Source organism: Chelonia mydas, chromosome 3 (genome assembly GCF_015237465.2).
Source record: "Chelonia mydas isolate rCheMyd1 chromosome 3, rCheMyd1.pri.v2, whole genome shotgun sequence".
Lineage (NCBI taxonomy): Eukaryota > Metazoa > Chordata > Testudines > Cheloniidae > Chelonia > Chelonia mydas.
In genome coordinates this window covers 6028869-6051869 of record NC_057851.1, presented here as the reverse complement: position 1 = coordinate 6051869, position 23001 = coordinate 6028869, and the positions used below count along the sequence as shown (strand labels likewise).

The 23001-nt window shown below is 48.0% G+C and overlaps 1 protein-coding gene across 1 annotated transcript in view; it reads right to left on the bottom strand.

Annotated features, from left to right (window-relative positions):
* Nucleotides 1-1496: 1496 nt before the first annotated feature.
* Nucleotides 1497-23001, bottom strand: part of LOC114021121 — a 58903-nt gene continuing 37398 nt past the window's right edge. The window contains exons 5-6 of the mRNA XM_027829180.3: nt 5876-6639; nt 1497-3297 (exon numbers count right to left, since the gene is read on the bottom strand). Coding sequence (XP_027684981.1) covers nt 3256-3297; nt 5876-6639 — 806 coding nt within the window. The 3' untranslated portion in view covers nt 1497-3255. The remainder of the gene's footprint in view (nt 3298-5875; nt 6640-23001) is intronic.

Here is a 23001-nt window from a genome sequence, read left to right as displayed (position 1 = left end):
GCACCCATGACTGAAGGAACCCTATATCAGAACATGCCATTGCTCAGGGGTTAGAACACCCCCACATAGGAGGATTTGAACAGGGGTCTCCCACCTTTCTCCACCTCTGCTGAGGGGGGAATTGAACCTGGGTCTCCCTCCTCCCAAGTAAATGCTCAAACCCCTGGGATGAAAGTTATAAGGTGGTGGGGAGGCGTTACCTCCTCCTCTCCCCCTAATTTTGAATGGGAGTCCTTCCGGCAGGCAGCCTCTGAGCACACCTACTGGAGAGGGCCCCTCCTATACTCACATTACATAGCTGAATGCTCATCTTCCCCTGGATCGCAGAGCGCTCTGGGGCTTAAGCGGGAGATAGGCATCCGGCCACCAAGCACGAGGCAGCAGTGGGCATCCTTGGAACCACAAACAAAGGCGCCGGTAGAACTTTCATACTGGAAATGCAGGTGCCTGCAGGGTTTGGTGGGAGTTCTGTGGATTGAGTAGAGCCTAAAACTGGGACTTAAGTGCCTAAGGCTGGGGTCTAGGTCCACCTATGTACCTTCGTGGATCTGTAGGGGCAGATAGGCACTAGCCGAAGGGCCTTGGAAGGGGCAGAAGAGGACAGGGCTAGATCTCCTAGCAGCCCTCAGCTATGGCACTCAGTATTTAGCTCTGCACCTAGCTGAATTTGTCCCACACTTTGGTTCAGTCACCTGCTGTGGCTATTATTTCCACAGGTTGCTTTGGTCTTTGCATGAATTAGATCTGCCTCCGTTAGATGTAATTAGACTGTAAGATCTTCAGTGCCGGGACAAAGGTTTCCTAGATGTTTGTACAGCGTCTGGCACAACGGGGCCTGAATACTGCAATACAAACAATAAATAATAATATTCATCCCTATTTATTCCCAATTGCCTGCTGTTCAGATTATGTCTTGTGCTCAGAAACCACAGCGACGGGCACAGTATAAGAACGTGAAAGAATAGAGAATGGGTCTCAACCCTCAATCCCCAGTGAGAAAAGTATCCCATATGGACCTGTCTGTCCTTTGATCACTTATTGCACAATCAGCCATTTAAAGGAAAAAGGAACTGTTTTGCTTAGTTGAGAAGCCTGAACTTCCACAGGATTTTACAGCTCTGGTCTGGCACCAGCTAACGCAGACACAGCTCCTGCTGTGGCCCATGGCAGCTCCCTCAGCAAGTAGCAACGTTTCAGCTCTTGCGGGTCATTAGGGTTGAACATATGAAAACGAGGCGCACGCACACACACACACCAGCGTGATGAGTACAGGATAGGACAGGACTGGATGGAGTTTTCATTTTGCAAAACCAGGGCTAGCTCATCCACAGGGTCCATTTGGTCCAAACCACCAGAGCAAAAACAGGGGTTGGATAAAGTGTGATTGAGGTATCACTCTCTTCAGCTAGAGAGTCGCCCTTTGTTAAGGTTCCATTTATAATAAGGCAGGTTAATATCGCAGGTTAATAAATGAGGGGATAAATATGTTATAGACAGTTACAAGGTAACAGTAGGTGTTATGGATAGTTATAAGCCACTGGTTATAAGCAACCTCTCACTGTGATAGATCTGTAACAATCTATAAACCATTTATTAATCACTGATTAACCATTTAAAAACTCCTTACAAACAGAACCTTAATACAAAGTGAAAAAATATACACATTTCACAGTGAGAATGGTTTCTTACCCTGTTGATTTTCATAGCCCCAGGCAGAGCAGAATGGTGGAAATTTTTGATTAAGAGCTTGTTGAGTGAGCTCTTTGCTAGGTAGCCAAGCTTTAAGATTCCCTGTAAAACGTTATTTGCCAGTTCTTGTGGGTGGGAGACAGACTTCAGGTGGTTCTTGATCTTGATGCCTCCTTACAAGATGAACACACTCATCTCCTTTGATTTTATTTTCAGGACAGCTGATGGGGGGAGGACAGAATTCCCTGGCACAACCCCCAGCCATTTCCCGCTAAATGCTTTTTGGAGGGTTGGCTCAGATATTTGTTTGTCTTAACTCTGAATAACCGGGTTGATAACGGAGAAGGGACGGCCCTTCCCCTTGCACCAAACACTATCAGATGCAGCTCTGAACAATGTCCCGTTGGCACACTGACAAAGTTACTGTGATCACACTAACAGTCACAATGCATCAGCTTCTGTAGTCATGACATGCTGTGTACCCCCTTAGTGTAATGGGTAAGCCAGGCTGGGACATGCTGACAGTAGATTTTAGCCCAGGTAAAGTACTGGGCCCAATTCTCCTCCCACTTATGCTAGTGTAATTCAGCAGTAACACTACTGAAGTCAGTGGATTTATGCCAGTATCAGAGAGCAGATTGAGGGGGAAATCGAGATAAGGCTACAGATTACTATCAGAAGGCCCTAAAGTTTAGATCACAGCAGGGCTATTAATTCCCAGACCAAGTGCTGGAGAAAGAGAAATTTGATAAGTTACTATTTGATCTGGGCTCCCATAGAATTAGACATGAGTTTCCAAAAGCCACCACTTAGCAGCCCTGTGGGACATGGTGACCTATACTGATTTGCTCCTGCCTGCATAATGTACTGTAATCACCCTGCTCGTTCTGCTTTCCCCTTGGGACTTCCAAGACATGCTCTTCATTTCTGAAACCTTGTTGCACCCAGCCAGGGAATACCTCCTCAAGGGCATTCAGTTACTAGCCAAAGACTTCATCACAGCTGAGCGCACAGCTATCGTACCACGCTGTTGTACAGCGCTGGCTTTCAAACCCCGTAGTAACAGCTGGGTGATAGGGAGGGTTCAGCTGGGTGAGAGGGAGGGTTCTGGCACTTGCGGTACAACAGTGTCTCCAAAAGGGCAGACATCACGTCCCAGTGCACAGGTCTCAGGAGGATACTGGTGGAGATCCATCACTCCCTTAGTCTCCCTGTAACGCTCAGAGCCTGTCATGTCGCGCTCCATGCTCAGACATGATTGGTATCAGTTTCTTCAACAGCTGTTGCGGGTAAGACATGCTGTTCCAGCACCTTTGATGGAGCTGTCGACACTGTGACATCAGCGGCAGCGGGACGTTCCTAACTGTGATCTCTACGGAGGTCCTTGGTGTATCCGGGTAATACTGTTAATAGGGTAGGGGCAGGAGCTGGGGATGCTTGTGTCAGGCATGGCTTCACAGCGTCCCTCCATGAAAGGTCAGCAAACGTCTGCCTCTCCTGGCAGGGCTAGTCAGGATTGGAGTTCTCTCTGTACTTGATATAGCCTTCCCCTGAAGTTGGGGCTCCTCATTCTTCTGGCTGGGCTAAGACGGTGGGCACCTCACTGTCCTGTGGGATGACAGAGAGGAAAGCAGAAGCCTGTTAGCATGAGCAATAACTAGAGATGGATCCAAAGTGGCTCTGGGTCCAAACTTCTCCAGAGTTTGGTAGCGGCCAGATCTCGGAGTCTGGTGCAGACTTATCTAGGATAATAATACTGTTAATAATTTACCTCCCTATATAGTGCCCACTAAACCCAGCTCATCTGTTTTGTTACAAGAGGTGGTTTTGTTTTTTCCCTCTTTTGGGAGAAGCTTTAAGCTTGATCATGACGAATGACTCTGTAGACCAGCCAAGACAAGGGGAGACCTGGATACTATGCCCTGCCGTGTTGCTGATTTCCTGTAGAAAGCTCAGCATGTTCGTGTAGTCCTCCTCTGTCTCTGTTTTCCCATCTATTGAAGGGGAATGCTGGCAAGGGATGACACCTGCTCAGGTCAGGCCAGAGCTTTGGGGAGGTAGAGTCATAGGTTTTAAGGCCAGAAGGGACAATTGGGATTATCTAGTCTCTTGCATAACACAGGCTGGGTGGAGAACCTCACCGCGTCCTGCATCAAGCCCATATCTTGTGACTGAGCTTTTGTAGGTGTGATGCTTAGTGTACATGCCAGCAAGTTGGATGGGTCACAGTCAGAGCGGCATGTGGATCAAAGGCCTGTCTCAGCTTGGTAAAAAGAAAAAAGAACCCAACTTTTCTCCAGCACATCATGGGAGAGATGTGAACTCCCCCCCCACGCCGGGGAACTTCTGAGCACAAATTCAGGGCTGATGTCCATGCAGCCTCACCTGTTCACACCAGCACCCAGTCTGCCCCATTGAGTTCAGATAGGATTTCTGCCCTGTTTTATTTGAAGTGAGTTCTCTGGATTCACCCCTTCTCCCACCACATGTCATTTCCTAGCTTTCTGGGCTGATGTGCAGGATTCTACTGGAGAGGTCCCAAGCTCACCCACCAGCCGGTGCTGCAAAGTTAAAGCTAGCTACCGACTCAGTAATACTGAGGTTAGTTCAGCTAGCTCCTCCCTCATGCCGCTGTCCCTCCTACCCCCTCAGTGTGCCATTGCCCCTCCTCCCAAATTGTTCAGCCTTCCCCATCCCCTCCACCTCCAATGCCTCTCTCCAGCTCCTGCTCTGCCCCCTCCCCTCCTCCTCTCATCCTGGTCTCCCCTCTTCTCCCCCCAAATAGCTCTCAACCTCCTGAGAAGATGGGATCAAGGTGCAGAACGGGGGACACATGAACCAGAAGCGCAGGGAAATTAAAGGTTTCAGAGTAACAGCCGTGTTAGTCTGTATTCGCAAAAAGAAAAGGAGTACTTGTGGCATCTTAGAGACTAACCAATTTATTTGAGCATAAGCTTTCGTGAGCTACAGCTCACTTCATCGGATGCAACATGAAGTGAGCTGTAGCTCACGAAAGCTTATGCTCAGATAAATTGGTTAGTCTCTAAGGTGCCACAAGTACTCCTTTTCTTTTTAGGGAAATTAAATTACATAACACATTGGGCAGTAGCTGGGTCCTTAATTTTGCATGAGTGCTTGTTTCCGGGTTATAAGGGGGTCGGTGGGTCTTGAAAAATCACCACAAACTGTGTTATGCAATTTATGGACAGCCCCTAAACCACATGGGCTTCACTCATCTAGCAGCGTGTTTCCTCTACGGCCACTTTCCCGAATCAGCATTTCTGGTGCAAAGAATGTACAGGGCAGCAGCGAGATAACCTCAGGTCTGCGGAGCGTGGGTTGAGATTGACTCCGGAATAAGGAACAGGCCTCAGAGAGGGAGAGAGGAGAGCCACAGGCTGGGCTACATAGTTACAAGAGAAAAAAAAACCCAAACCAAACAGGGGCCTTGATGATAGTGGTGCTGACTCAGAAAGAAAGGTGGCTTTAAAGTTCAATCACTGGGGGACGTTTAAGCTCAGTGCAGCAAGAGCCTGATCCAAACCCATTGGCATCAACGAGGAGCTTTCCATTAACTTCACTGGGCTTTGGATCCGGCCCCAAGAGGAGAAGGAGTGTCTGACTAGAGGGAGAGGGGAGATTTCAGAGCGAATTCACAGGTCAGGATGCAATTCCCCAAGACGGAATTTAGCCAGGAGACTGGGGTTAACACCCCATCCTTGCTGAAACTACCATGCCATGGGATCTTTAACTACACAACATCCAGGATCCTGCTCACATCCCATCCATCAGACAGCATCTCCAGCCACAGAGTGCCCCCAGCACCATGGTGGGGCATTCAATTAGCACAGACTTGGGGAGGAGTTGTATATACCGAGTGCCAAATGACACTCCCTTCAGCATCTGGCAGGCTTCTCCAACCAAGTATTGGCCAGGTCCAGCCCTGGGGAGCTTAGGAGAGCTGATAAGATCACAGCAGGGTAGCAGCTCAAATATTCCTTTGAGGCTCCTAGCCGATAGAGAAGGAGACAGCCAAAAGCCTCCCCTTGGAAACGTCTGTAGAAGGGGGAGCAGGGAGAAATCCCAGCCTAGATGAAACAGAACCTTGCAGGCGAGAGGGCAGCAGATGTTCAGGGAACTCAGGGCCCACTGAACATCAGGCCAGGCAGAGGGCACCCCGCATTACCTGTGTCTCAGACCCCAGGCTCCCCAGGATTTCATAGATCACATCCAAGTGCTTTTCTGGTAGGGGCGGAGGCTCCTCCTCTTCCGGCTCTGTGGAAGCATCTGGGCTTGCAGGCTGTGAGAGCCCGAGGGACTTGGATTTCTTACACACTCGCGCGTACATCGCCCTGAGCTGCTTCTCCCTTTCAGTCAAGGACTCGTTCACAGCATCCTCCTCCAAGGCGAGTTCCTGCCACTCCTGAGGTGACTTCCCGGGGTCCCCCCTGGAATCATCAGCCACCAGCTGCTCCTGTTTGCTATTGCATCGTGGCAGTGTTTCCCCTGGCTCACTCTCCTCACCCCCTGCAGTAGCATGGCCTGAGTTCATATTAGGGCCTTCTGCAGTGCCAGCACTTAGTTCGTACAAACTCCCTCGGGAGCACGTGATTCCTTTATACCTGATGCTTTCGTAGATTGGACCATATGCGTCCTGACTGGAACTAAGCTGCTCTGCAGTCGTTACTTGCATATCCCCTGGAGTCGCTGGGAGCTCCCGGAGCTGCAAAGACTCTATGGCAGTTGAATTTTCCTGAGATGCCACTGGGGAGCTACTTCCCAAGACACCTGCGGCCGATGCTCTGGATTCCCTCTCCCCTCGATGGTTTGCTGGAGAGGAGTCCAAATCCTTTGTGCAGCTGGAGCCTCCTGGCTGAGGATGGGCATTTCCAGTGAAGCCATTTGTCTGCCTTTGGGCTGGTGCTCCCGGGTCGCTGGGCAAAGAGCCGCCTGCAGAAAGAAAAGCAGAATGAAAGACTGAGCCAAATGCATGCTCCTCGTTTTAATTAAACTGAAGTAGGACAAACGAGGCAACTGCAACAAGCAGAAAACCAGCTGGGTGAGCAAACTCTGCTGGGTAGGTGGAGAATTACAGCACGATATCAAGCAACGTACCTGGGATGGGGGTGTCTGCACCCTGTTGCCCCCATGCATCACTGCAAACTCTCAAGCCCCTCCAGGATCAGTTTCTTTCTCCATAATCCCTTAGCAACCCTATGACTCCCTGGGTACGTCCTAGGGCTAATCTCCTGGGTGCCAAGTCATCCTCAGCATATTTAAGACAATATGTGTCTAGGACGGGAGTCGCTCCAGCTGCCAGGGTGCGACGTGGGAAGAGGGATCACACTCCCTCTCTCAAGATGGCTGTAAAGGATGACAAGATGTTTATTCACAGCTCTGCACAGAATCAGTGCAAGACAGTCTTGCGTTAATGCAGTCTTATGGCTGAGAGTTTAAATGCACGAAAATCAGAGCACTCAAATGTCCTGGTCCTACGTCAACCTTCCTTGTTCAAAGGTAGTAACCTTGGGTAGCTGTGCATGTTGTTTAGTGTAGGTTCAAACATGGGCAAGACTGATGTGGGTTTAAATTTAAATTGCCTGATTTGGGTTTTTAAATCCCTGGCCATAGTGCTCCAGCAGCACAAGATGTTTGGACTGAACTTCCTTAATTTAAAAAGGACTGAGTGAACACACAAAAATAAATGCCCTGTGGCAGTGGTTTTCCACCATTTCCTTGCCAGGACCCTTCCACGACCTCAGCCCATCTAACTGGAATCCCTGTCTGTGACACCAAGTGGCACTGGTGGCCCACTATTCTGAGTCAGCCACTCTTCAGGCCTGACATACTCACTACACCTATCACTGTTGTCAGGCTACATATGCAAAAGGTGGCATGTAATAGATCACTGGAAGACTCATAACTCACTGCTCATTAATATTATTGTGTGGTGTACAAATGGGTAACATACGTAAAACTACAAAGTTATGCTGAAAATATGTTCTTAGAAGTACCCCACAAGGTACCTCATCCTAGACAAAGGAATGTGGTTCCACCTTCTTGAATGTGTCTCTACTGTAAGTGAGGCAAGGTGTGACCAAAGATAAAGAAAAGAATGTTTATATGCAAGGTAAACAAAGCCTTCAAGACAGCAAGTGGGGAAAGATGAATACTTAGCAATCTCAACGGGGGATGGCAAGCGCAGGCCAGGGAGACCTCCTGCCTCTTGAAGCAGGGTCAATGAACTTTGGGACGGCAGCTCAGCATCTCCATTCCAGCAGGAGAGAGAAGCTTGGTCTAGGCTTGCTTTTCAAGGAATACATGTCAAAGAATTTTTGGGCTATGAAGACTGAATCAACTGATTGTACACAAAAAGAAAAGGAGGACTTGTGGCACCTTAGAGACTAACAAATTTATTTGAGCATAAGCTTTCGTGAGCTACAGCTCACTTCATCGGATGCTGTAGCTCATGAAAGCTTATGCTCAAATAAATTTGAGTACTCCTTTTCTTTTTGCGAATACAGACTAACACCATGAGCTGTAGCTCACGAAAGCTTATGCTCAAATAAATTGGTTAGTCTCTAAGGTGCCACAAGTACTCCTTTTCTTTTTGTGAATACAGACTAACATGGCTGCTACTCTGAAACCTGTGATTGTACACACTATTATTGTACTATAAAAGTGTATAGAATAAGGTCTTTTATGAAAGCCTGCGACACTCTGTTGATTAACGTCATTGTGAACTGTCTGTATTACCACTACGGGAGGAATTATGGATACTCACTGATATCATGCTTTAACCAGAGTTTTCCTCCCTGGGAAGGCAGCAATCTAACTGTCTGCAAAGTAAATTAAGCATTGTGGAATCAAAACAATGGAGGCTGTATTTACATACGAATCAGCAGGGAGATGGGAAGACCACAGGAAAGGAAGGACAGCAGGAAGCATTTCTGCCTCTTGTAACAGGGTCAATGAACTTTGGGAGATATAAGCAGCGACAGAAAGGCACTTTGGTAGCCATCACTTGGGGGATTAAAGGGGCCAGAGTTCTTGGAATCACAGAACATTGGATCCTTCACCCAAGGGGGCTGAATTCTCTGGGAACCGAACACAGGTGAGAAACCTGCCTAGGCAAAGATTGTAACTGCTGAAATTAAGTTTTAGCCTTAGAAATATAGTTTTTACTTGTGTTTGTTTGTAACCATTTCTGTCTTTACTCCTTATACTTGGGATCAGTTAAACCCATGACTTTTACTATAAACCAGTTCAGGCCTGTGATTAAATAAGAGTCTTTGTCAAACCCCAGTTCAATTTACGAGCTGTAGCATATTATCTCTTTAAAGGAGTAACAAACTGAATAATTTCTGGGAGTGTTCCAGGAGAGGGCTGGGCACCACAGGGAGATGTCTCTGGGGAACTCAGGAATTGGGGTTTGTTGTTTGTTACCTACAAGGCAAGATCTGGGCTGTCAGAGCCCTGAAGAGTTTGCTGGTAAGGCAGACAAGCTGATGCATCAGGGAGTTGTCACACAGCAAAACTCTGACTTGCTGAGAGGGGATAACACAGTAACTCTCAATTCTGGGAAAACCCAGCAGATTGTCACAGGGCAGATGACGGTGTTGGGAAAACTCGGGATTGGGAGGGTTTTGGGGTCACTCTGCTGTACTGGAAGGGCAGAGGGGTCATGCCCTAACACCCGTTTGTGAGCCCCGACTGGGAACCAATGGTCCGCAGAGGGCCAGCATAGGACCATCCATGCTGAAGGATGCAGTGGGATTACATGGTGCACAGAAATTGGCCCTGTGCACAAGGGTGTATTGCGCCCTATTTGCATTTATTTCAACAGAAGATTCAAATCTGGAGAGATCCCAGTCCAGCAAAAACTGAGAGATACAGTAAATCTCCTCCAATAGGTGATCCCACCTCCTAACTGATTGCTTTAAAGTAGCCCCATAAATCAATGGGCATTAAATAGCCACCCTTCAAGAAGGCTAAAGATCTAGTCAAATGAGGTCAGCACTTTATAGAATCCCATTACCAGTACCTGGCTGCCAAGAAGCAATGGAATACAGCGGGTATGTGCCATTCCCAACCTGCTCTGAAATACAATCCACACTCTGTGTTAAGCTAAAACTCACACCCTTCCTGGATTTGGTTAACAATAATACAACAAAGTTCTGATCAGTCCTCCCCAGGCTTGGCTGTTCCTAGGATTCCTCCCTGAGGCGTGCTCAACCCACGCCCTAGATCCTCTTTTTCTGGAGAGGATTACCAGCAGTCAAAAAAGCAAACAGAATGTTGGGAATCATTTGGAAAGGGATAGATAGTAAGACAGAAAATATCATATTGCCTCTATATAAATCAATGGTACACCCACATCTGGAATCCTACGTAAAGATGTGGTCGCCCCATCTCAAAAAGATATGTTGGAATTGGAAAAAGTTCAAAAAAGAGCAAGAAAAATTATTAGGAGTATGGAACGACTTCCGTATGAGGAGAGATTAATAAGACTGGGACTTTTCAGGTTGGAAAAGAGACAACTAAGGGGGGAGATGATTGAGGTCTATAAATCATGACTGCTGTGGAGAAAGTAAATAGGGAAGTGTTATTTACTCCTTCTCATAACACAAGAACTAGGGGTCACCAAATGAAATTAATAGGCATCTGGTTTAAAACGAATAAAAGGAAGTATTTCTTCACACAACTCACAGTCAACCTGTGAAACTCCTTGCCAGAGGATGTTGTGAAGACCAAGACCATAACAGGGTTCAAAAAAGAACTAGATAAGTTCACGGAGGATAGGTCCATCAGTGGCTATTAGCCAGGATGGGCAGCGATGGTGTCCCTAGCCTCTGTTTGCCAGAAGCTGGGAATGGGCGACAGGGTGGATCACTTGATGATTACCTGTTCTGTTCGTTCCCTCTGGGGCACCTGGCATTGGCCACTGTTGGAAGACAGGATACTGGGCTAGATGGACCTTTGATCTGACCCAGTATGGCCGTTCTTATGTTCTTATATCCAGGTGACAAGCCATCTGCCTCAGTGAGTCAGCAGAACCCACTTCACGCTTTCCTGGCAGGATCAAACACCCGATAGCAGGAAAGGGGTGTTTCAGGCAAACTGCCAGCCTGTTACAGACTCTGCAATTCACCAGAAAAGTTCTCTGTACACCAACAGAAAGTGGGAATGTTAGAATCAATTAGAGATTTCAGTGAAACCTGTTTAACAAAATCCACCTAGAATCTCTATTTAAAAAAAAAAAAAAGCGAGGACAAACTCTCAAACAAATTTGGCCCCAATAAATACAGCACAAAGTGGAAGGCGGGGCTAGTGGTTACATCATTGAGCACTGCAAGAGCTGGATTCCATTCCCAGCTCTCCCACAGTCTTCCTGGAATAAGTATCACAGGGGTAGCCTTGTTAGTCTGGATCTGTAAAAGAGGCAAAGAGTCCTGTGGCACCTTATAGACTAACAGACGTATTGGAGCGTAAGCTTTCGTGGGTGAATACATCCGACAAAGTGGGTATTCACCCACGAAAGCTTATGCTCCAATACGTCTGTTAGTCTATAAGGTGCCACAGGACTCTTTGCTGCTTTTTCCTGAAATAAGTCATTTAATCCATCTGTGCCTCAGTTCTAGAGCTGTAAAATGGGCATGATGAAAATACTTTCTTTCTCCTTCCATTTAGGCTGCAAGATCTTTAGGCAGGGATGGTTCCCCTAGCCTCTGTTTGCCAGAAGCTGGGTATGGCAACAGGAGATGGATCACTTGATAATTACCTGTTATGTTCATTCACTCTGAAGCACCTGGCATTGGCCACTGTCAGAAGACAGAATATTAGGCTAGATGGACCTTTGGTCTGACCCAGTGTGGCCGTTCTTATGAAGCATCTGTGTCTTATTATGCCTTTGTACAGTGCCTGGTACAATGGGGCATTGATCTCAGATGGAGTCTTCAGTCACTACCATCAAAAAAGCATTAATAGTGATACAAACCCATATTCTGTTTTTTCCTTCTTTAAATGTTATTTTAGAATGTTACATTTATGAAAATTGGGTAAATTTGTGTATCCCACTTACAAAAAACTAATCGTAACAGCTGGAATTAATCTGTTATTTGAGCATCAGTAAATATTTATTGGTCTTTTGGCTAATAATTCTAAATGTCTATGTAGGCACAGCTTTCAGGTTTTATAGAAACAGGCGACTATAAGTCCTATGACCATTAGAAATATTTCCATATTTTTTTAAGCAAATTTTGGAGGGGTTCGGATTTAAAATATGCCTCTGCAGCAACTGCAACCCAGACATCGCAGTGCTATGATACTACAGGAGTGCTAAAAAGTGAGAACGTCGAGAAAACAAAAGTTCTATGGACCAGTCCAGAACTAAGGGGACATTAAATAAAACTGAAAGGCAGCAAATTCAAAACTAATTAAATGAAAATACTTGTTCACAAAACACATAATTAGACTGTGGAACTCATTGCCACAAAGTATTATTGAGGCCAAGGGTTTAGGAGGGTTCAAAAAGAAGGAATGGGACATTTATGTGAAGAACAATAGAAGTTCTGGCATTCACAGTTCAAGCAGGATTTCGATGGTGGAGGGTTCAAAGCAGAGCCATGAGAATGATAAAAGGATTGGAAAACACACCTTATAGTGAGAGGCTCTAGGCACTCCGTCTGTTTAGTTTATCAAAGAAAAGGTTAAGGGGTGACTTGTTCACAGTCTATAAGTATTTACAGGAAACAAAAATTTAGTGAGTGGTCCGTCCATCTAGCAGAAACAGGTCTAACACTATTCAATGGCTGGAAGTTGAAGCTAGACAATTTCACACTGGAAATAAGGCAAATTTTTTTTACGGGGAGGGTAATTAACTATTGGAACAACCTACTGAGGGTCATGGTGGATTCTCCATCATTGGCAACTTTAAAAAATCAAGATTGGATGTTTTTCTGAAAGATCCGCTCTACTTCAAACAGGGATTAATTCAGGGCAGTTCTATGGCCTGTGTTATACATATGAGCTGATCACAATGGTCCCTTCTCGCCTGGGAATTTATGAATAACATCCAGAGTTATAATAATTAATGATAAAAGAGCTAACAAGACTTTGGGAAGGGATCTAAACCCTCTGGCTCCAGGACACAAGAAACATCCCTGGGGACGGGTTATCTTATCACTGCCTACATTGTGATAAAGTGTCTTGTATCTGTCCCTGAAGCAGCTAGTACTGGCCACTGTCAGAGAGAGGGTATTGGGACACATGGGCGAGTGGTCTGAGCTGCTCTGGCAATTCCTATGTTCCTATTTTTGTTGTCTAAAGTTAACAGGACAAGAGAAGAAACAAACAGCAAAAATGGTAAAAACTGCACAGGATCATCCCTTCGTAACCATCTGTGGTGTTACCGCCACCTCAGGCAAGGACATTCGTAACCAGACAATGCCCTTTCATTGCTGCTCTGTGCTGCACTGACTGTAACCTACACTTATGGGGCTCTGGACTTGAACAGTTCCTGTGCTTGATGGCCATTGCCAGCTCCCTCTGGTCAGCCAGGGCACCAGAAGACAGAGGAGGAGACGCAAAGATGTTGCCTGTTCCTCCATGCACCAGCAGTGTGGGCAGGAGGGGAAACAAATGGTTTCCTGGGGCCCCTGTAGACACAACAGGCTGAAGAGCCACTGCTGGCTCTCCCTTGGCTCCAACAGGGACCAAGGGGAAGCCTGGCTAGCATCTACCGCAGTGACATAAAGCAATGAGCAAATATCCCTCGACCCCCTTATTAAAATGAAGGCTCTCTGCAAAACAAACAAACAGGCTGCGTGGTATGTGCAAAACCTTCTCCCTGACTAGAGAGGATTTGGTCCAGCAAGTCTATTTCTGGGACCTGTTTCCTTCACTGCCAGGTCTTCATCTTGGAGCACGGCACACTCCGTGTAGCACAGACACGGATCAGGCCGAGGCAGGTTCTAACATTTGCTTAGCAGGTATATTCTTCCTAACCATGGAGGACCACAGTATTCAAGTCCACAGGCCGCAGAATGTTGATTCTTGTAGTGAGTTTATTTCTTTAGTCAAATATTTATTTAAAAAGGGGCTCTCTACTACCCATACGGGATTTGTCAACATTGGTGCTCAGCAAAGCTGTACGCTAGGCAGGTTTGTTCACCTAAAGACGAAAGAGCCTTTGAAAGAGACTTAATTGCATTCTGAGGCACTGGCCCAGTATTTAACATACCCCAAAAGTCCTCACCCTTTTACCTAAGTGCCCTGTTGTTGCTGAAAAATAGAATCTACTTGCTCATCTGATCTAGGGTTGCTCAAAGCCTAGTTCCTCAGTTGGTGATTCACAGGCTCATGCACCCAGAAAGCTGAACATAGTCTGAACGAGCTGTGGTTAAAAGTAGTGTTACAGCCTGAGTCACTGAATGGCGGCGTTTCATGTAGTCCCATAAATTCTATTTCTTAACATAAAGCAATGTCCAGTCTTTAGTTGCTTTGGGGCAAGCCGCAAGGGAGTTTCGTCTGTGCCAGGCTCTCTCTAACCAGAGTCAGGTTTTGGGGCAGAGCTGCTCCCTGGGAACTGGGCATTCATAGAATCATAGAATATTAGGGTTGGAAGAGCCCTCAGGTGGTCATCTAATCCAACCCCTTGCTCAAAGCAGGACCAACCCCAACTAAATCATCTCAGCCAGGGCTTTGTCAAGCTGGGCCTTAAAAACCTCTAAGGATGGAGATTCCACCACCTCCGTAGGTAACCGATTCCAGGGCTTCATCACCCTCCTAGTGAAATAGTTTTTCCTAATATCCAACCTAGACCTCCCCCACTGCAACTTGAGATCATTGCTTCTTGTTCTGTCATCTGCCACCACTGAGAACAGCCGAGCTCCATCCTCTTTGGAACCCCGCTTCAGGTAGTTGAAGGCTGCTATCAAATCCCCCCTCACTCTTCTCTTCTGCAGACTAAATAAGCCCAGTTCCCTCAGCCTCTCCTCATAAGTCATGCGCCCCAGCCCCCTAATAATTTTCGTTGCCCTCCGCTGGACTCTCTACAATTTGTCCACATCCCTTCTGTAGTGGGGGGCCCCAAACTGGACGCAATACTCCAGGTGTGGCTTCACTAGTGCCGAATAGAGGGGAATAATCACTTCCCTCGATCTGCTGGCAATGCCCCTACTAATACAGCCCAATATGCCGTTGGCCTTCTTGGCAACAAGGGCACAGTGCTGACTTATATCCAGCTTCTCTTCCACTGTAATCCCCAGGTCCTTTTCTGCGGAACTGCCGCTTAGCCAGTCCGTCCCCAGCCTATAGCGGTGCATGGGATTCTTCCGTCCTAAGTGCAAGACTCTGCACTTGTCTTTGTTGAACGTCATCAGATTTCTTTTGGCCCAATCCTCCAATTTGTTGAGGTCACTCTGAACCCTATCCCTACCCTCCAGCATATCTACCTCTCCCCCCAGTTTAGGGTCTTGCTGAGGGTGCAATTAATCCCATCATCCAGATCATTAATAAAGATGTTGAACAAAACCAGCCCCAGGACCGACCCCTGGGGCACTCCACTTGATACTGGCTGCCAACTAGACATCGAGCTGTTGATCACTACCCGTTGAGCCCGACAATCTACCCAGCTTTCTATCCACCTTAGAGCTTTCTATCCACCTTAGCATTGGTGTTTGAGCATTGGTGTTTGAGCAGATCGACGGAGGAGTTTGCGTGCATGCTGTTTGTGACCACCTCTGTTCCAGGACTTGTGTATGCGAGTAAACAAATAAATTACACTAACAATATACCCTGACTCCACATACCAGATACTTTTCCAACAAGAATGGGAGCTGAAAGGCTCTGAGCTTCAGTACTACATGCAGAGGGGAGGCAACCATGGATTGAAATAGGCGGGGGAAACTCTCACTGCACCAGCCACAGAGGAGAGGGAATTCACCCACACCTACGAGTGATGGAGGGCTCCTGCTGCTTTTAGCAGAAGAGAAGGAGCTGAACTCCCAGCCTCACTTTTAACCCCTGTGGTGCAAGATCAAGTCACCTCTGTACGCATGTGAGCAGGCAGGGCATTTGCCAAACAGAGGTGCAGGTTAGGTCAATGTCGGGAGCCTTGGGTTGGTTAGAGGGGTGGTGGGGAACGTCTCAGTCACTCATCGCACATTTGCAGTGTCTCTTTGTAACTTTCATGCAATTATCTAATAGGGATCTTGAATTCATACAAAAGCGGGCATAGGTCTATTTATAAACTAATCCCTCACAGGTTAATAGGATATAATTGGCTGTTGCGTATTACGGTCTGGTAATCCAGACCAGATTACTGGTGCACGAATCTGAGTGCTGGAATATAACAGACATACACGCCACCACCATCCTCATGTCAAATCACTACCATTGTCTGGCCTGGATCCTGCTGCCTGCTCTTCCCCGGAGCAGCACTGAACATCACACATCACAGCGTGAGCAGTGCCAGCAGCCACAGCCTTTCGAAGCTTTGAGATTAGAGAGAGAGAAAGGAAGCAAGCAGGGGCCTGCAGAACCAAGGTGTCCCAGCCAAGGCTCTGCTTGTCTCCAAAACTGCACCCATCCTGTACTACCGGGCACGACCCGATGAGCAACGAACGCACACACTCTCCCCCGCACCCTTCCAAACCCACAGATGCTGAAAGGTTTCTTCCAGCAAAGCAAACCCCATGTGGTTGAGACAGTGCTGTGGCTCTCCCAGGCCCAGCCATGTTTACACTGTCTCTGTATTAACTGCTCAGTCTATTGCAGGAGACTCGTACCAAGGAGCCAATCCCAGAAGGTGGAATAAGAGCGTGGCACAGAGCAGCACTGGTATAAGTCGAGTCAGCTCTTTATTGCCTGGCATGGGGCAAGGTTACTAAAGATTAACACCCCCTGTCACATGGCAGGGGTCAGGATCCACTGGCTCCAATTCAATGCAAATATAGCCGCAACTAAAAATAACCGCCACACGCCTAACCCAGCCAACAACACGCACAAACACGCATCCAGTCGCTAGCCCAGAGGTTAGGGCCAACGACCTGAATCCCCCAACAGACCAGAGGGTTATTCTGCCTCTCGCTGCTCTCTCTGGACCGCAAAGGCTTTTCTGATCCCAGGGTCACTTCTTCTCAGAGCAGGCTGTCACGCTGCTGACGGGAGAGCTGCCAACCGCCCTGGTTGTTTTCCGTGGTCACTGACTGGGTGGGCATATGTTAATTCTGTTAGCAGCACGCTGTCTCCCCTCTCCCCCTTCCCAGCCACACTGGCACCAAGAGAGAGGCACCAAATAGCTCCACCGTCAGGGAACCAAAATTCCACCGCTGCCCAGGCTTAAAGGGGCCAACACCACCCTAAAAAGGTTTCTCTTCCTTTAGAAGTCTCTTCAGCCACCTAAAGGGGTCACTGAGACCAAGGCGGGCGAGGGGAGAAGAGCAGGGGCTTGTCAAGTGCTCTCCCCTCCAGGAAAAGAGGCAAGCGTAATGAGGCGGAGGACCCGACTGTAACCCCTTAGCGTGGCCGAATGCACAAGTGCATGTCACGAGCAGCACAGAGCCTGGGTCAGGGCTGAATCCTGGCTATGCAAGAAGGCACTGCCGATCCCCTCCACGGTGGGAGATTAGACTAAAGCAAGTGGCCTGGTTGTTCAAGAAGCTGCAGCTGTACAGGGAGCAGCATTTGTCCCTTCCGATCGCTGGGGCTGTGACTGGAAAAGTCTGCTGGGCCCATGGCAGGTCACGGGATATTCGACCTTACAGACCCGCCTACTACTTACTTCCCAACGCCTTCCCCACTTCCACCCCTCAGTGGAGTTAGTGGCCAATAGCTCGTGAAAGTCAGAGATTAGTGTCTGAGGCCATTTCTAAGACGGAACTTCAAGCTTCATAGACAACAGCTGCTAAAATCATACACTGAACTTTCCGATTTATTTGGGCATAAGCTTTCGTGAGCTTATGCCCAAATAAATTTGTTGGTCTCTAAGGTGCCACAAGGACTCCTCGTTGTTTTTGCTGATACAGACTAACATGGCTACCACTCTGAAACCTGAAGTTTCTGAGGAGCTCAAAGCTCTTCACAGATATTAATGAGCTAAACTTCAAAGCTCCTTTGTGAGAGCAGAGGTGTCATCTCCCTTTTATAGATGGGGAAGTTGAGGCACAGGGCGGGGACGTAACACACCCACAAACTCAAAGAGGAAATCAGCGAGGCCCACATTAGAGCTTTGATCCTGCAATTACATTGCTTAACCTTATCGACCATCCTTCCTCCCCCCTTCCCGCCCCGATCTGCAGTCACAGCACCTCTGGGAGGTAGCCTGGGGCATGTCCTGAAATGCAGGCAGGGAGGTTAAGAGACGCCTCCAGCCACACGCAGCATCTGAGATGGGATTTGAACTTTAGAAGGCCTGGCTCCCAGACCACAAGACACCACTCCCGCAGCACTGCGCAAGCAAGGCGGCAGGTGGAGAGAGACTGTGAACCGCCCAGCACGCAACACAGACAGCCAAAGCGACACTTGGACTTTTTGTTCCCCCCTAAATTTTAACTAGTGCTCAGGGTTTACATTCCTGTTCTGCAGCCTCTGGGGAAATCATCTCAGCACAACTCCCTCTTCCTCACCCCCACCCCCACACCCCTCCAGCCAGGGGGCGCTTAGCCAGGCTCCCTGCTAATTAGCTCCCAAAACAACCTATCATCTTCTCAGTGAGGCGTCTCACAGGGAAACCACAATGATTCATCAGGAACAGCAGCAGCCACTGTTCTGGGCCCTGCATGTCCGATGCCTATTCCTCACCCATCACGTCCACACTCCCTGGAAGAAACCCAGTGACCAGAGGCCAGGAAGTCACAAGGTTCCCCTCTTCTGCCTTCCCTCAGGGCTCACACTCAAAGCTTTCCAAAGCAGGGAGCTGGGGGGGTGCCAGGCCTGGAACACACCGTCAGCGTCTCAGCACAGTGCAGTAAGCAGAGAGGCGAGACCAAGTCCCCTCAGAGCCACTGCCTGCCCAAGCCTGTTCTGAAATCTAAATCCAGCTCTGTCATCACAAAGCCTGCCCTTCCCGCTGCCCCAGCCCAGGGCTTACAGCTTCCTCTCGCCTGCCTCTGAAGCTCCTTTCCTGGGCAGCGGCCTTGCCAACCAATGGGCAGAAAAAGGAAGGTGCCCCTTTATAATTTATTATTAGTTGGCTCTGCGGTCCCCCAGCTGAGGTCTGCAGAGTGCTGTGCGGAGAACCGGCTGGTCACCTGACGCCGGCTCCTCCTCCTAATTTTCGGCAGCTAAATTGCATTAATAAAGCACACAATACACAAGTGTCCTAATATCACTCTACTGCATGAGCAACGGTTGCAGTTGCCACAGGGAGATTATGAGATTGTGAATGAGAAGGGCGTGGATGGTTGTGAATGGGACAGGCAGGCAATGGGGAACAGAATGCGAAGTGTCCATAAGGCAATCTCTAGTAAGATGAGCACAGCTTTGTTACAAAGCCTGAGAACCCCTTATTTCAACTGTAAGATTTTGGGGAGTTTTGCTTGATGAAGTGCCACAGAATTTGCTCTTTTCAAGAGTGACAAATGATTCCAGGGGCCCAACTTGAGGTTCCTTAAGAACAGGCCTGATTTTTGGAAAGCGCTGAGCACCCACTCTTTGAGAATTAGCTTGAGACATCTCAAATTGGGCATTCGCAACCACTAGTCACTTTTTGGCCTCTCTTTGTCAAGCGCCCTGCCTCTACTTTGCTCCACAACGCTTCCCATCATGTGAACAACGCTAAATAATGTATTATTGTGGACAGGTAAGTAGAAAAGAAACTCACACTCAACTATCCTTTTGTTTGATATGCAGGTGGACTTTGAATTTTTAAGTCTGCAGATTGATTTCTCTTATTGGAGTGTTACATGTATTTATTATTTTGTTAAAAATAGCTTCCCCATGTCGAATGGCTTCGGGCCAATACAGAACCCAGCAGGGGACATTGTGAAACCACAGTTGACAGGAGACTGCTAGAAGCACCACTGTTCCTGAACAGACTCTTCTAAACCAATAACGAACCACGCTAGTGAAGTGAATGTGCTAGTATAGCAGGGCCCTCTAGTGGGTCATAAATAGAACTGCTTTACTGCGTGTCAAAGTCCCTAGACTGATAACAGCTAACGGAGAATCTCCTTTCCCTCCGATGGTGGCGATCTGTGCTTTTAGAGCAGGAGAATCCAAGTTCTCGCTCTGTTGTAAAGTGCAGAGTGGAGCGCAGTATAGCATACATCTACACTGTACAGTTAACCCAGGCTTTTAGTAGGGTTTTAGTCTTAACCCCACTACTGTCTACACAGAAAAACCTTTGGCCTGGATACAGAGGGGCTTTAAGCTTGGGCTAGCTCAGTCGGCTGCAGTGTAGGTTAGAGCCCGAGTTCCCCTTTAATTCAGGATGGAATTCACCACCTTTGCAATGAGGGTGCCTGCAAAGTCTCTAGCGCTGACCGTCCTCCAATGCCTTCCGACAAGTCCCTTGAAGGACAGGCAAGCTCTCCTGCAACTGACATAACTGACTGGGAAAGAATCCTAAAGCTTCTCAGCACAAAGACCCAGGAGCTATGGCCCCAGCCACACCCAGGCAACTACAGAACCAGTGAACACACAGGTAGGACTTTGCAGTAGGGACGCTTGCTCCTGGGCTAGACTGACTCGGGTGCTGACCAATGAGGTTAACTGTGCCGTGTAGACACAGCCCTAGTGACAATGCTGGTGTTCCCAGGTGGCTAACGATTTGTTCCAGTGCAATCAGACCCTTGCCTTGACCCAGATCAATAGCTATTTATACAAGATCTACCCTTCTTCCAAAATTTCTAAACTGCTTTGTTCTAGTCATTGTCAGCGTCAGGTATTTTAAAAAGTGAGTCAATATCTCAGTCATTTTAGTCATCAAACTCTCATCTCCATTTCATTCACTGGCCTAATTTCCACTCAGTGTTTCCTTCCCCCAATATACCTGTTAGAGCCTCTCTATTTTTTCCTGCCTTTATCTTTTCCCTGCGCCTTGATACTGACTCTCAGACCTGCTTTGATTGCCTTTTCCACTCACAGTTGAGGTATTTGACTATTACTTCCTTGACCAGACACTGCTGCAGCCACATTGGCCACTGCTTGTTCCGAGTATCTCTTTTCAGAGGTTGTGGAGTTTGATTTGGTCTGGTGTCTGCTGAGATTCCCCTGCCTTCTTCTCCCCAGGTTAATTTTAATTCTCCCTTTGGTTGCAGATTTAATTTTCCCAAACCGTCTCTCCTGAAATCTTATTCCCTTGGACTGCTTCATTCCCTGCTCCTGCTCCTAGGGTAGGGAATGCAAGAAGCTGCTGTTCACTGGTAACAAACTCCATTATTATTTCCTTGCTCTCAGGCACGTCTTCCTTCATCCATACTGATCAGGTGCTGAGAAGAGTTCCAGCCAGAAGCATAAATATCAAGCGTCCTGTAATGTTCACCTCCAGGCCAGGGGCAGCTGAAGCCTTTCAGTATTTGTCAGATATCAGCAAGGTATCAGTTCCTTATGCTGTGGCTGCTCTGTGCTCTCTCTGATCCTAGCAACGCCAGCGACTGCAAGCCATACACAGAGTCAGGACTTTGGTATCACTCAGTGGTGGCCAACCTGTGGCTCCGGAGCCCCATGCGGCTCTTCAGAAGTTAATATGCGGCTCCTTGTACAGGCACCGACTCCGGGGCTGGAGCTACAGGAGCCAACTTTCCAATGTGCCTGGGGGTGCTCACGGCTCGACCCCTGGCTCTGCCACAGGCCCTGCCCCCGCTCCACCCCTTCCTGCCCCCTCCCCTGAGCCTGCCGTGTCCTCACACCTTTCCCCTCCCTCCCAGAGCCTCCTGCATGCCATGAAACAGCTGACTGGGAGGTGCAGGGAGGGAGGGCGAGGCGCTGATCGGCTGCCGGTGGGCAGGAGGCGCTGGGAGCGGGGTGGGGGAGCTGATGCGGGGCTGCTGATGTGTTACTGTGGCTCTTTGGCAATGTACATTGGTAAATTCTGGCTCCTTCTCAGGCTCAGGTTGGCCACCCCTGGTATAGCTCAAGGGAGACAGAGAATAAAAACCAGCACTGAAAGCAATTGCTTTATGGAGTAATCTGTGCCAACAACTCACAAGTGACCCTACAATAGCAAATGATGCATCCAACTGTGTGCTCATCCAAAGTAACTCTACAATAACAAAGGGCACACAGACTAGCTCCGCAATAACAAACCTGCACACGGTGCCCAGTACTCACAAACTACCCCACTGCCTGCCTGTTTACTGGGAGGACAAAGATGTATTTCATAAGAATTTTCAGATTTCAGGTGCAATCTAACAAGATTGGGAACAAGCATATAAATATTAGTTGGAAAATACCATGCAAATGATCCAGGAAATTCTGCAAGGAAGCGGCAGGGTTTCATAGGTTATAAAGTCAGAAGGGACCATGGTGATCAGTTAGTTGGACCTCCTGCATAACACAAGACCAAGAACTCCCTGAAATTAATTCCTGTTGGAACTAGAGCAGCTCTTTTAGAAAAACACCTGGTCTTGATTTAAAAATGTCCAGCAATGGAGCATCCACCACGACCCTTGGTAAATTGTTCCAAAGGCTAATTACCTTCACGGTCAACGTTGGACGCCTTATTTCCAGTCTGAATTTGTCTAGCTTCAGCTTCCAGTTCTTGGATTATATAAAAGCTTTCTCTGCTAGATTGAAGAGCCTGCTAGTACCAAAATTTCTGTTGCCCATGTAGGTACTTACAGACCGTGATCAGGTCACCCCTTAACCTTCTCTTTGATAAGATGAAGATTGAGCTCCTAGAGCCTCTCACTGTATGCCTGGTTTTCCAGTCCTTTAATCATTTCTGTGGATCTTCTCTGAATGCTTTCCAGTTTGAGTCTGGGACTGGCCTGACTGTCTGGTGGTAAGATCTGCACAGCCAGCCTGAAGAGCCAGGTTCGGCTCCCTGCTCTGGTCTCTTGTTCCCAAATCTCTGAGCATCCCCCATGGGAAGAGGGAACACCTCACATCACTCAGGAGATTGAGAAACAGCACGAGTGTTCTCCAAATGGAGCCTCATCCAGTCCCCCTTGGGCAGAAGGGGAGTAGCTGCAGTATGGGGTGTGATAAGGGGGTAAGAGAGATTCTCAGGGTTCTGCAAAGGGATGGGACGGCACTCTACTCTGAAACAAAGGGGGAAAAAGTGATGTTGAAAACCAGGTTCCCCTGAAATCTGAGTCCCTGCCCCTGATGGGATCATGATAGATGGAATCACAGTTCTCTTTAGAC